We start from the raw sequence: 12,847 nt of genomic DNA, 5'->3' as shown, positions 1-12,847 counted from the left end.
GATGACCCCTCTGTACCATCTTAAGTCCCAGCCATTACTCATGGTTGGATAGGGAATTGGAGCACCAGGAAGTGTTCTTTGGTCAGCGAGTAAACTTGAGTTCTCCTTCCATACATTTACAGTGCCCTGGGTGTCAGTTTTTAATACAGCGCATGCAGTGACCTGACAATACAGTTCTACCATTGAGAGAGACATAGATATGGATGGATCAGGACTAGTCCGAAGGAATACATTTTGACATTGGAATATTCACAATCCCTCCTTTCCACCCAGCCTGCCAAAGACTATTTTGTTGACAGTCTGATTTCCTACCTGCAACCCTCACCTAAAGCAGCTAAGTTAATCTATTTAATAAAGGGAAGTGGAGAGAGGAGGAGGAAGCCTGGGAGCTATGAAAGATGCCAGGTAATAGGCAAGAGAAGAAAAAGAGATATGAACTTACTGGAGTTATTAACTTGATGAACCTTGATGTCCTCGGAGAGTCACTAGGAAGGATGGAATTTTTACTATTTACTTATTTATTTTGCTTAACCGACTGTTCTTTAAACACGACGTGGTTCATTGGACAATGCGCACCACTGCTTCATCAGGGTTATACAAGCAACAGAAATAGTATGTAGGCACTCTGACAGACATCCCTGTAGAATTGTTCAGAGATGGGGGTGGTAGGAAGGAAAATGACGTATCTTCTTTGGCTGTCACCCACCCAATGACTGGAATGCCTGTTTGGACTGACTTGTCCGCCCTTGAACACGCAAATCCTAGTTTCCCCATTCTCCTATATTCGGTGACAATTAGGTTGACTGTGCAGGGTGAGCTGGATTTTGTAAGAGGAAGGAATTTTACCGAAGAATTCCCCTGCGTTGTTACCAACTTGGTTACAGTTGCTTAAAGAGTGTAGCTATTCCTGCATTTGTGGCCTCAAGGGCTAAAGTGGGACAACGCTGGTATTTTTGGTGATGAGGAAACACTTTTTTTTTGTTAAGGGAGGTTGGGTGATCGTTGAACTGGGACAGAGGTCACAGTAGAGGTCACATTGGCGACTCGAGCGGCGGTGGGGGGTTGGCTTTGGGTCGGGCATCCTGCGCCCCCGACTCGGGAAAGGTGGCAGAGGCTTCGAGGTTGGGGGCCCATCGGAGGTTCCCACTGCCAGCTCCCGGAGGGGGGCACCCGGGAGCCAGTGCCTCAGCAACCGGGGCCCACGCGGGAAGGTCGAGCCCGCCGGTGAGGTCACGGTTGCCATGGCTCCGGGCAGTGACGCGCGTCGGCACGTGACCCGCGGTTGCCATGGACCCGGGCGCCGGGCGGCGAAGGCGCCCCGCCTCCCCGAGTGACGTCCGCTTCCCCCCCACCCGCTTTCCCGCCCCCCCTTGCCCCCTCCCCCGAGCCGGCTCCCCGCGGCCCCGGAGGTTTCACTGCACAACAAGATGGCGGCGGCGGCGGCGAGCGGAGCTGGCGGGGCTGCCGGGGCCGGGACGGGGGGAGCCGGGCCCGCGGGTCGCCTGCTGCCACCGCCCGCGCCGGGGTCCCCAGCCGCCCCCGCTGCCGTGTCCCCCGCGGCCGGCCAGCCGCGTCCCCCAGCCCCGGCCTCCCGCGGACCCATGCCCGCCCGTATCGGCTACTACGAGATCGACCGCACCATCGGCAAGGGCAACTTCGCGGTGGTCAAACGGGCCACGCACCTCGTCACCAAGGCCAAGGTACTGGCGCAGGGGCCGGGCGGCCGTAGGAGCGTGGCGGGGCCGGGAGAGGTCCGCGCCCCCAGTCGGGGGGTCGGGGCGGCGAGCGCGGCGCGTGTTGGGAGCGTTGGGGGCCGGGAGGCGGGAGGGGGCCGGCCGCGGCGGGGCGGGCGCGGAGCTAGGGACACCTGGGACTCGAGACGGCGGAACTCCAAGCAGGGGGCCGGGGTCACAGAGCACCGGCCCTGGGAGCCCAGGAGCCGGGCGCGGGGAGGGGTCCTCGGGGCTGAGGGCAGGGGTAAAGGGGATGATTGGAAAGAAGGGGTCGGAACTCCCCGAGGGCCGGGAGACTGTAAGCCCAGAAGACTCAGGAACCAGCAGCTAGAGAATCATAAGGGAATGAGGGCAGGGGCATATGAAATGTGGACCCGGAGGATGGGGGAAAACAAGGGTAAAGTGGCAGACCCGGGCTTGTAAGGGGACCCGGGACGGCTGGGGCACGGACTGGGGTTGTGCACGTCTGCAGGGCGCTGGAAGGTCCCAGGATCCTGGTGCCTTAAGACAGAGATAGGAATCCGCATTTGATCATCTAAGACTGATAGATGGTGCGAAGGGGATCCCGAGGAGACACGATTAGTGGAGGAGGCAATGAGGAAAATGGGGAAATAAGGGGGAAGTTGCTTTGCTTGTCCACAGGAAGGGGCCCAGGGAATGGGGGAGTGAGGTGGGGATGGGGGGTGGCACTAGGTTTATGATGGCACTAGGTAGTCAGGGGTTAAACAATTTGGGAGAGCTGATTGCTGGTTATTTTTAGTTGTTGGAGGGTCGGCAATTGTGGGCTTTGTAGAACCCAGGGTGGGCTTTTACTGGTCAGGGGGAAGCTTGTGATTGAAGAACCCAGACACCGGGAGATTACACTCATCGAGCCCTTAGTTCTCAAAGGGATTTGAGGCGCTATAGGAGTGAAATTGGCCAAGGTCAATTAGGAAGCTATATATGTATGCATGTAAAATTCTTTCTTTGAGGAAATATGGTAGCACTTTCATGTAGCCTTCGTTGGGAGGATTGGAATCTGAGACATCAGGAGGAATCTTTTGGTTTTGGTGGAACCCGCGAAGCCCATTTTTACTCTAAAATTTTCTTTGCTCAATATCTTACTTGAATGAATACTTTTAATGTAGTCATTCATTATGTTTAAAACTGCAGCTTGTGTTTTCCCTCAACCTGAGGAATGAAGAACCCTTACAGCTGCTGCCGCCTCCTACCAAAGCCACATCAATTCCCGTCACCTCCTCAGCCTAGCCTCTGGTTGTCATGACCTACCTTGTTTTTGCTTTTATGGCGGTGGCTTGTTTTCTGAAGCCAGTGACTTATCTAGGCCTTCTCTCCTGATCACTTGCAACCTGAAGTTCCTTCCCCACCATCTTTCTGCCTGAGGCTCTAAGGCGCCCTTCTTACCAGGGTATTGGGGTGGGTGGCTGTGGCGAATTGATTGGTCAGTTTCACTTCCTCTGGAGGGCCCTCTTCAGCCTTTTTGTCCGTTTTTATCACAGGGCCTCAAGTCTGCAGGTCAGAGCTGAATGAGATACCAAAGTCCAGGGCTCCCTCAGACCCTGAGGGGAAGTCGATTGAGCCAAGACTTTGGTGTACTCCTCGCTTGCCACCCCGGCCCCTCACCGTGTTTCCAGTTTAGTTGACTATTAGCCAAGGGAAACTTATATTTACAAACAATATGCCTTGTTCCTTGTTTTGCTATTTCTTTCCTTTTTTTCTGCCTATTTTCTGTGTAATCACTTTGTGCTCCCGTGGTTATTTTGCTCTGACCTCTGGGGGATAGTCTCCATGAACTTAATTGGTTGCCTGGTTTATGGTTTCATGATTTAAAGAATTTTGAATCTTCCAGCCCTTGGATACACCAAAATATTGATAAAATCTGTTACAGACAGGGTTGAATGTTTTCGTAAATGTAATTGCAAACAGTTGATTCTTGGCTTTAGTATAAAAGAGACATTTCTATCTTCAGTAGTCAGCAAAGCCAGTGCCTAATTATGGCTGGTCTGCCCGCTTTCTAATTTTCATGTGTGTGTATGTGTGCGTGCGTGTGTTTTTCATAGTTTTTCTCTGAGACCTTGGTATCCTTTAGGACTGCAGCATTTTAAACATTGGCCTGTTTACAAACGGGTGTCACTGTTTATGTTGGTTTTTATCTTTGATCATTTGTGGTATGCAGTTATGCAATTCCTATGTATGGAAATATTCAAAGTCTTGAATGAGACTGAAATGGCTTGGACAATGAGTTGCATGTGTGAAGGAGCCACACCAGCATTCATTTGTGTTTCTGTAGCAGTGTGCAATTTCCTAGTTACAGTTACAAGTGCTATATCTTTTCCTGCTTAAATTACTCTGACTACATGAGTGAAGCTTAATTCACAAGGAGTTGTCATGTGCTCTGGGTGAACCAGGAACATATTTTGGCTTGCTCCATGCTTCTCTGAATCCACTTTGGAAGGGGTTCTCAAATGCTGACAGCTTAGATGTGCCTAACAGCTGTCGACATACAGTATGATGGCCTATTAAGGTTATGGTTTGGTTATATAACGGTGGTGAAGGTGCATAGGTACTGGAAGTTGCCGAAGCTGCTGCTTCAGTTAACTCAGGTTGATTTTTTTTCTCCCCAATTACTGCAGCCTTTATCTTACTTCTGCAGAGGGGTCATTTGGAAACAGAGAGTTATTTTTTCCCCCCATCTGTTTCCAGAATGTATCGTTTGTTGTTTTGTCTTTTAGAGGTGTGTGATTTTTTTTCCCCTTGTAGGAAATGGTCTGGGTTTTCTTATAACCATATATAACAGTCAGACAGAGGTAATTCAGATGATACTTGTGTTGGCTGAAGGAGGTTGGGTAATAGGTATTTTCTGAACATCAGAAATAATTATGATCACCCTCCTTTTAAACACACATGACCCATTCCAAGAACTAAGAGACTAAAGTAAACCTCATTTATTGAGTAGGATACTGCACTCCATCCAATACAGCGTGGTTAAGCTGGCCCTTTCCCAAATTCTGTTAACTCTCAAACCTTCTAGCGTGGGATCCTGGGATGAATAAAATCAGTAGAGAAAAGTGAAGCTTTTCCTATTTGGTTGTTCGTTACTTTTGCAGCACGGCATTCATGAGCTCAGACTTCATATTGGCAGCACTGCAGTGCTTAGAGCGGCACTGCAGAACAGTTACCAGGAGAGAATGTTCAGCTGTGACATACTTTGGTTAGTAGCTCACCCTGGCTGTCTTTGTCCTACCTGCTTTGATTTCCTTTTTTTTTTTGGAAGAGCCTTACTTAGCCTGAGGTTCTCTGGCTCTGTTTTTTTTGGTAGGAAACTATAAAGTATTAAAGATATTTTTAAAAAAGAATGTTTTCTGCTCTCAAATTGCAGGTAGTCTGTTGCCTGTGCCTAATTATACCTTCACTAGTTGGATGATTGGGAACAAACAGTAGATAGATTTTGTATGCATTTTTTTTCCTTTTTTAAAATATTGGGGCAGGGTCTTACTCTGTCACTCAGGCTAGAGTGCAGTGACACTGTCAGAGTTCATGGTAACCTCCAACTCCCAGGCTCAAGAGATCCTCTTGCCTCAGCTTCCTAAGTAGCTGGGACTACAGGCTTACACCACCACACCTGGTTAATTTTTAAATTTTTTTTTGTAGAGGTGGGTCTCATTATGTTGCCCAGGCTGGTCTTGAACTTCTGGACTCAAGTGATCCTCCCGCTTCAGCCTCCCAAAGTGCTGGGATTACAGGCATAAGTCTGTAACCCAAATGCTTGGCCCGTATGCATTTTTTAAAGTATGCATGACTATAAAAGCCTTTGGTCAAATATGTTTAAACTATATTTCAACAAATATATATCACTTGCCTGTTACTGGTTTGTGGTAAGAGTCCCAGCTTTGGATAAAGCAACCTGAGTTTGAATCTTTTGCTGCTTAATAGTTGGGTATTCTTAGGCTGTGAGAAGTTATTTAACTTCTGTGTGCTTGGGTTTCCTCATCTGTAAAGTGGGATGACAATAGTACTTACCTCACAAGTTTAGGTGTTACGAAGATTAAAGAAGATAGTGTATGTAAAGCTCTTAGAGCAGCATGGTGCCCTAATAGCATGACATAAATATTACCATCATCATCATCATTATCAGGTGTTGTAGTAACATTATAATATTATGGACATAATAATAGTCCTCCTTTTTTTGCTTCTCACCCCTTGGGCACGATTCATGAATGCATATGCCATTAGTTTTGTGTAGGAAGATGCCATCCTGACGATAGACTTTCATGGTAAAAAAAAGTTTGCTACTATTTCAGATGCCACTTTGAGATAGTTGGATTTAATTTGTATGGGGTACAGTCTGGCTAATTTCATGAAATTGGCATTTTAAAACATAAATTTTCATTAGTTAAACTTTTTTTTTTTTTTTTAAACAGCAATACGACTTATCTAATGAAAACTGTGACTAACACTGGCTTTTGCTTTGGGCTGCCTTGAATTTTCAGTGTGTTTTGTGTAACTAACTTTTGTTATGTTGATGATGGAACAGAGGTGAGTGCAGTCTTTCCTTTAGAGGTCCAGTTAAATTCAGTTTAAGTGAAATGTTTAAGAAATGTTCCTGCAAGCTGAAGGACACATTTGCCCTTATGCACAGGCACAGGCAAGGGCCTTAGAAGGCCAAGGTCAGAATTCTTAACTTTAAATATTACATAGAGAAGACCTTTTGCCCTATGACCCCTTTCCAGATATTGACTAGCCAGACACATCTGTGTGGTTTAGTGCAAACTCATTTCCATGAGGAGAACAAGTCAAAGTGGGCTAAAAGCATTATTTTCACCTCTAAAGAAGAGTTTAATGAAGCATATGAGATAATGCTTTCACCCATTAGAAAACTGAAAACAGGATTTCATTGGTAAGTAGGAGAGAATTATGTCAAAAAGAAATTGAAAGCAAAATTTACATTAGATACATTTGAGGAAGATAGCCCCATCCCTAGATAATCTAGAAGTGACTATTGAAGGATGACTATGTTCAGTTTGATACAGTGGTGATGGGGTTGCTAAATGTTTTTGAAATTTTGTAAAGAGCTAAGACTGATTGAGACTATTCTCTCCAGAGTCAAAATACCAGTATTCCACTTTCAACATCAAAGATGTTTATTTTAACATTTCGACTTTGGTGCCAGCTCCCTAGAAAGTCATAGATCTCGCTCAAGCCAGAGGTGCCCGGACTAGTTATTTCTGTGCCAGAAGTGCTGTTTTCATTTTTCAGGCTTCAATCTGGCTAATGTTTTCTAGTTCATCGCATAAAAGAGAACAAAATGGATGCTTTGAAAAGAAAAAGAAATGCTTTCTACTCACCAGAGCCACTGTAACTGTAAAACAACACCTAAGACATCTGCATAGAGATGGAACCTTTCCCTTAATCATTTATTCATTCCACACATTTATTGAATGCAAATTTTTTGTCAGGTTCCATTCTAGGGTCTGGAGTGCACCAATGAACAAGGGAGACAAAAAGCATCTGCCCTTCTGGAGCTTTCTAGTAGAAGGAGACAGACAAGAACATATGAAAAAATTAAAAATTTCATATAGGAATGAATACCAGGAAGAAAATAAATGGACTAGAGAATGCCTGGGGAGGGCTGCTGCCTCAGATAGAGTGGTCAGGGAAGACCTTTCTTTCCAAGATGATGATATTTGAGCTGAGACCTGAGTGATGAGCAAAAGCCAACCTGGGAAGATTTGGAAGACAGAACATTCCTTACAGAAGGAATGGCATGTGCAAAGGCCATGGGGCAGAAGTGAGCTTGGTTTGGCCAAAGATTAGACACAAGGTCATGATGCCATGGTACGTTAGCGAACAAGTGGAAGGATGGGAAAGGATGAGGCCAGACATGTAGGAGGGGCCAGATCATCTGGGTCTTATGGCCATTTTATGGAATTGGGTATGACATGGGGGGTGATATCAGAGAGTATCAAGCAGAACATTAATATCACCTAATTTATGTTTTTAAAACGTGGCTGGATGTGGTAGCTTATGCCTGTAATTCCAGTGCTTTGGGGGGGATGAGGCAGGAGGATCACTTGAGGCCAGGAGTTCAAGACCAGCCTGGGCAACATAGTGAGATCCCATCTCTACAAACAATTTAAAAATTAGCTGGGTGTGGTGGTGCGCACCTGTAGGCTCAGCTACTTGGGAGGTGGAGGCGGGAGGATCACTTGATCCTAGGAGTCTGAGGCTGTGGTGAACTATGGTCACACCATTGTATCCCAGTCTGGGTGACAGAGTGAAACCCTGTCTCAGGAAAACAAAACAAAACAAAAACAGCAACTCATGCTGGTTATTTTATGGTTAAGAGCAAGAATCCTTTCTGATGCATTTCTTGGCGTAAGGGAGGAGTTCAGTTTTAACAGCTTATATTCTTTCTCACTGTAAAAGAATATTGACATAAATTGCACATAAATTAAGCATGATCAACCAACAAGTATTTGTTGATTTATTGGGCATGAAAAAGACCTTAGAGAGGTTCTATTCTAGTTCTGTCTTTTCCAGAGTCTGGAAAGACAGACTTAACAGAATTTATGATCTCAGGTTTTGCCTGGTGTGGTGGCTCACGCCTGTAATTCCAGCACTTTGGGAGGCTGAGGCAGGTGGATCACCTGAGGTCAGGAGTTTGAGACCAGCCTGGCTAACATGGTGAAATCCTATTTTTACTAAAAATACAAAAAATTAGCCAGGTGTGGTGGCACATGCCTGTAATCCCAGCTACTTGGGAGGCTGAGGCGGGGGAATTGCTTAAACCCAGGAGGTGGAGGTTGCAGTGAGCCGAGATCGTGCCATTGCATTCCAGCCTGGGCAACAAGAGTGAAACTCCATCTCAAAAAAAAAAAAAGAACAAAAAAAACCCTCAGGGTTTTACGGACTTTTAAAGTCATTTAGACCAATGATCCATTAGATTCATGGCTCATCTCTCTCCTCACTCCCATTTTCCTGGAGTCTTATAGCTAGTTAGTGGGGGAGCTGGAGTTAGAATCCAGGTATCACTACTGCTACTTAATTCTACCCTGACTTCTCTAATCACAGAAATCATTGCCCTTGCCTTCTGAGCACTTGCTCTTTTACTGGGGAAGCGAGATACACCTATACCAATTAAAGTCTAAGATATTTATCCTTTCTGTAAGACAAACCAAAAGCAAGATGTCATGATGAGAGGAAACATTTCCGAGTAGAGAGGAAGAGTAAATATTCCAACCCTGTATTTTACCTGTCCTTTGGCATTATACCACTCTGTCACCCTTGCCACTAACCTTTAGTACCCTGTGGATCTACTGCTTTGCCTTTAAATCTGCTAGTCAGATGCCCCTTGGCATGACTGAGATATGAAGAAAATAAAAAGGGAAAGAAGTAAACACAGCATGCAATGACCATAAAAGCAGTCTGCCTTATGTAGTTTTCTCATGTCATTATATCTAGCTAACTCCTAGGGAATATTGGTAATTATACATTTGTTCTGCTGGGCTGGTCAGATCTACCTTTGAGGGTATGTTTCTTAGATGGGCTCCTCACTTATTAAATGACTAACGCTTTCCAGGGATAGTGACATCTTATAACTCATTAAGAGAACTGGTCATCTAGATACACACCTTGATGACACAGGTGAGGGTCAAGAGAACCACTTATATCAAGGGTTCCTCTTTTTTTTTTTTTCATTATCCTAAGTAAACACAAGAAGGAATTCTTCTTAATATAGTTCTAGTTTCTGGTCTGTGGGCTATGGCTGTTCTCCAGATGAATGATCTCACCTATCAGGTAGGTGAGTCCCTGGCTCCTCCTAATAGAGAGTAGCTTGGTCCCTTTCTGGGATAATAGTATAGTCATAGAGTCCCGTGGATGACTGATAACATCAAGAGGGTGAAAATTATATACATTCAAATGGGCTTTTATCCTAATCTAATAAAACATTGCTAAATAAATGGCATAGGCAAAGTCCTTGAGAAGTCTCAACAGTCTTAAATGAATTAGCTTGAAAGACTTCTTTTGGATCTGTTCAGAATAGAATTGCGGAAGCGAGTACAGAACTGTTGGATGAGCCATCACTAAGTTATGTTAGGAACATATTTGTGTTTAGCAGGTGTGTGATCCGTGGTAGACAAGGAGCCTCTGGACACTGATGGTATTTTATCTCAGACTTAGGCTTTTCAAAGAGGTAGGAATCAGATTGTGAATACTTAGCCACATTTCCCAGAAGTTGAAACGGAAAGAGAAGCAGACTCATTGCCTGTTGAAGCTTGTCTGTGTGGGCTGAGTTCACTCAGTTGGATACTTTCGGCCAGTTATTTTAAACTAAATTTAGGTTTTGATGAAGTTCTGAAAAATTATCAAATTTCTGTCTAGTTTCAGCTCCAGCGCATGTTTACCAGCAGTATACTTTACTTTTCATAGCTCCCCCCAGAAGAATTGAATGTGAAAATGTAGGTTAGTTACCCACATTTCTTGAGACAGAATTTTTTGGAGAAGAAATTTTTTATTCCATCCATCCATCCATCCATCCATCCATCCATCCATCCATCAATCATCCATCCATCCATCCGTCCAATAAACGTGCAAAATTATCAGAAATAGAAATGGATGATATATGGCCTCAAATTCAAAAGGTACAAAGGAGCATTCAGTGAAATGGAGTAAGTCTTCCTGCCACCCCAATACCTGAGTCACACAGTTTCTTAGTCTTTTTTTTTTTTTTTTTTTTGGGACGGAGTCTCACTCTGTTGCCCAGGCTGGAGTGCAAGCTCCACCTCTCGGGTTCACGCCATTCTCCGGCCTCAGCCTCCTGAGTAGCTGGGACTACAGGCGCCTGCCGCCACGCCCAGCTAATTTTTTGTATTTTTAATAGAGACGGGGTTTCACCATGTTAGCCAGGCTGGTCTCGATCTCCTGACCTCATGATCCGCCCGCCTCGGCCTCCCAAAGTGCTGGGATTATAGGCGTGAGCCACCGTGCCTGGCCAGTTTCTTACTCTTATAAACATTTATTAAGGGCATCTCTGGATTAGTCCAAGTGCTAGATGCCATTTATTTTCTGACAGTGCTTTGACATACTTGAAATTTCCAAGCATAATTTTACTTAAAAGTAAAAAAAAGAAAATACCTGGCTAGATGCAGTGGTTCATGCCTGTAATCCCAGCACTTTGGGAGGCTGAGGCAGGAGGATCACTTGAGTCCCAGAGTTGGGAGACCAGCCTGGGCAACATAGTGAGACCTTATCTCTACAAAGAATAATAATAAAAATAAGCAGGGGTGTGGTGGTGCATGCCTGTGGTCCCAGCTACTCAGGAGGCTGAGTTGGGAGGATCACTTGAGCCTAGGAGATCAAGGTTTCAGTGAGCTATGATCGCGCCACCGAACTCCAGCCTGGGCAACAGAGCCAGAGCACTTGTCAAAAAAAAAAAAGGACAAAATAAAAATACCTAACCTAACTTATACTGCTCGTTAGGATGGCACAGTGTGATAATCTAATGTAAGCCCTGTGGGGGCAGGAATTTTAATCTGTTATTCACTGCTGTATTCCTTATGTTTAGTGCAATGTCTGCAGATATTCTTTGAGTACATGAATATAAGGATTAAAAATAAGAGCTGAGTTTGTTTTTATACCCTTAATACATCTTTGACTTTTACTATTGGAATTTCCTATCTATAGTTAAGATGCTAAAGAAAAGTAATTTTCTACCTTTTTCTCACAAATGTCTGAGTAAGGAGATTTCACAGCTTTTCTGGGCTAGTAATTGATTTTTTGGCATATCTCAAACTTTTATTATTAGGAAGATCAGTGTATCTAAAGTAAGTCCTGCAATTTAAATTCAAATCCTTTAGTTTTTTTTTTTTTTTTTTGAGATAGGGTCTCGCTTTGTCACCTAAGGCTGGAGTGCAGTGATGTGATCATGGCTCACTGCAGCCTCCACCTCCTAGGTTCAAGTCATCCTTCTACCTCAGCCTCCTGAGTATCTGGGACTACAGGTGCATGCCACCATGCCCAGCTAATTTTAAAAAATTTTATTTTTAGTAGAGATGGGGGTCTTGCTATGTTGCTAGGCTGGTCTTGAACTCCTGGGCTCAAATGATCCTCCCTCTTTGGCTTCCCAAAGTGTTGGGATTACGGATGTGAGCCATCGCGCCTGGCCAACATCAGTTTTAATGTGTGTGTACTTTACCATAACATTGCTGTTATTTTTTGAATCTTTTTTATAATTTCCTTTCTAGTTTTTCACTTTACAAATTTTCTGTGATAACCATTGTTGTGCACAAGTCTTTGATGTACTTCTGATTTTTTGCTCTGGATATATTGTTGAAAGGGAAATTACTGTGCCAAAGGGAACACATGCTTGTACAGCACCTAATATGTATATTGCCACATTGCTTTCCAGAAAGACCGCACTAGAGTTAACCTCCTGAGCAGTGTATGAGCAGGCTTGGCTCACTGCAAGCCACACTGGCTCTCTTTATCTTGTCTGTCTCCCCATCTACCTTTGTTGGCTTGGGGGTGTAGGGCTTTTAAGTCTCTACTACACCTCTAAACCTAGTCCCATAGATATAGTACAAGTCAGGAGAAGGTTATAGCAGCTGTGTAATCCATCTTTCCCTGTACCAAACCTGGAAGAGAAAGGAAAAGAATTCAAGTGTAAGTCTAACCTTTTTTTTTTTTTTTTTTTTGAGACAGAGGCTTGCTCTGTCGTCCAGGCTGGAGTGCAGTGGTGCGATCTCGGCGCACTGCAACCTCCGCCTCCTGGGTTCAGGCGATTCTCTTGCCTCAGCCTCCCTAGTAGCTGGGATTACAGGCGCCCACAGCCACGCCTGGCTAATTTTTGTATTTTAATAGAGACGGGGTTTCACCATGTTGGCCAGGCTGGTCGTGAACTCCTGACCTCAAGTGATCCACCCGCCTCAGCCTCTCAGAGTGCTGGTATTACAGGCATGAGCCACCGCACCCAGCCAAGTCTAACCTTTTACTTGCTTTTTATAAATCATCATTCTCTCCTGATATTTGATAAAGGGACAAAAACCCAAACTGGAGAAACTGCTGAAGGGAAGAAGAAAGGTTAATGAGAGACAGACTCTTGATCACCCAAACCA

General features: G+C 44.7%; 1 protein-coding gene across 8 annotated transcripts in view; it reads left to right on the top strand.

Moving 5' to 3' along the window:
* The first annotated feature begins 1,391 nt into the window (after window positions 1-1,391).
* SIK3 (SIK family kinase 3) overlaps window positions 1,392-12,847 on the top strand; it is a 269,595-nt gene continuing 258,139 nt past the window's right edge. For 4 of the 8 annotated variants that reach the window (XM_032167483.2, XM_032167481.2, XM_032167482.2 and 1 more), the window contains exon 1: window positions 1,393-1,700. In XM_032167483.2, the coding sequence (XP_032023374.1) occupies window positions 1,428-1,700 (273 nt within the window). In that variant the 5' untranslated portion in view covers window positions 1,393-1,427. Of the gene's footprint in view, window positions 1,701-12,847 lie in introns of all 8 variants that reach the window. The other 4 variants (XM_032167484.2, XM_032167480.2, XM_058446635.1 and 1 more) reach the window with 3 other exon arrangements.

This window comes from Hylobates moloch, unplaced genomic scaffold (assembly GCF_009828535.3).
Source record: "Hylobates moloch isolate HMO894 unplaced genomic scaffold, HMol_V3 SCAFFOLD_11, whole genome shotgun sequence".
Classification (NCBI taxonomy): Eukaryota; Metazoa; Chordata; class Mammalia; order Primates; family Hylobatidae; genus Hylobates; species Hylobates moloch.
This window is presented reverse-complemented; position numbering and strand designations above follow the sequence as displayed.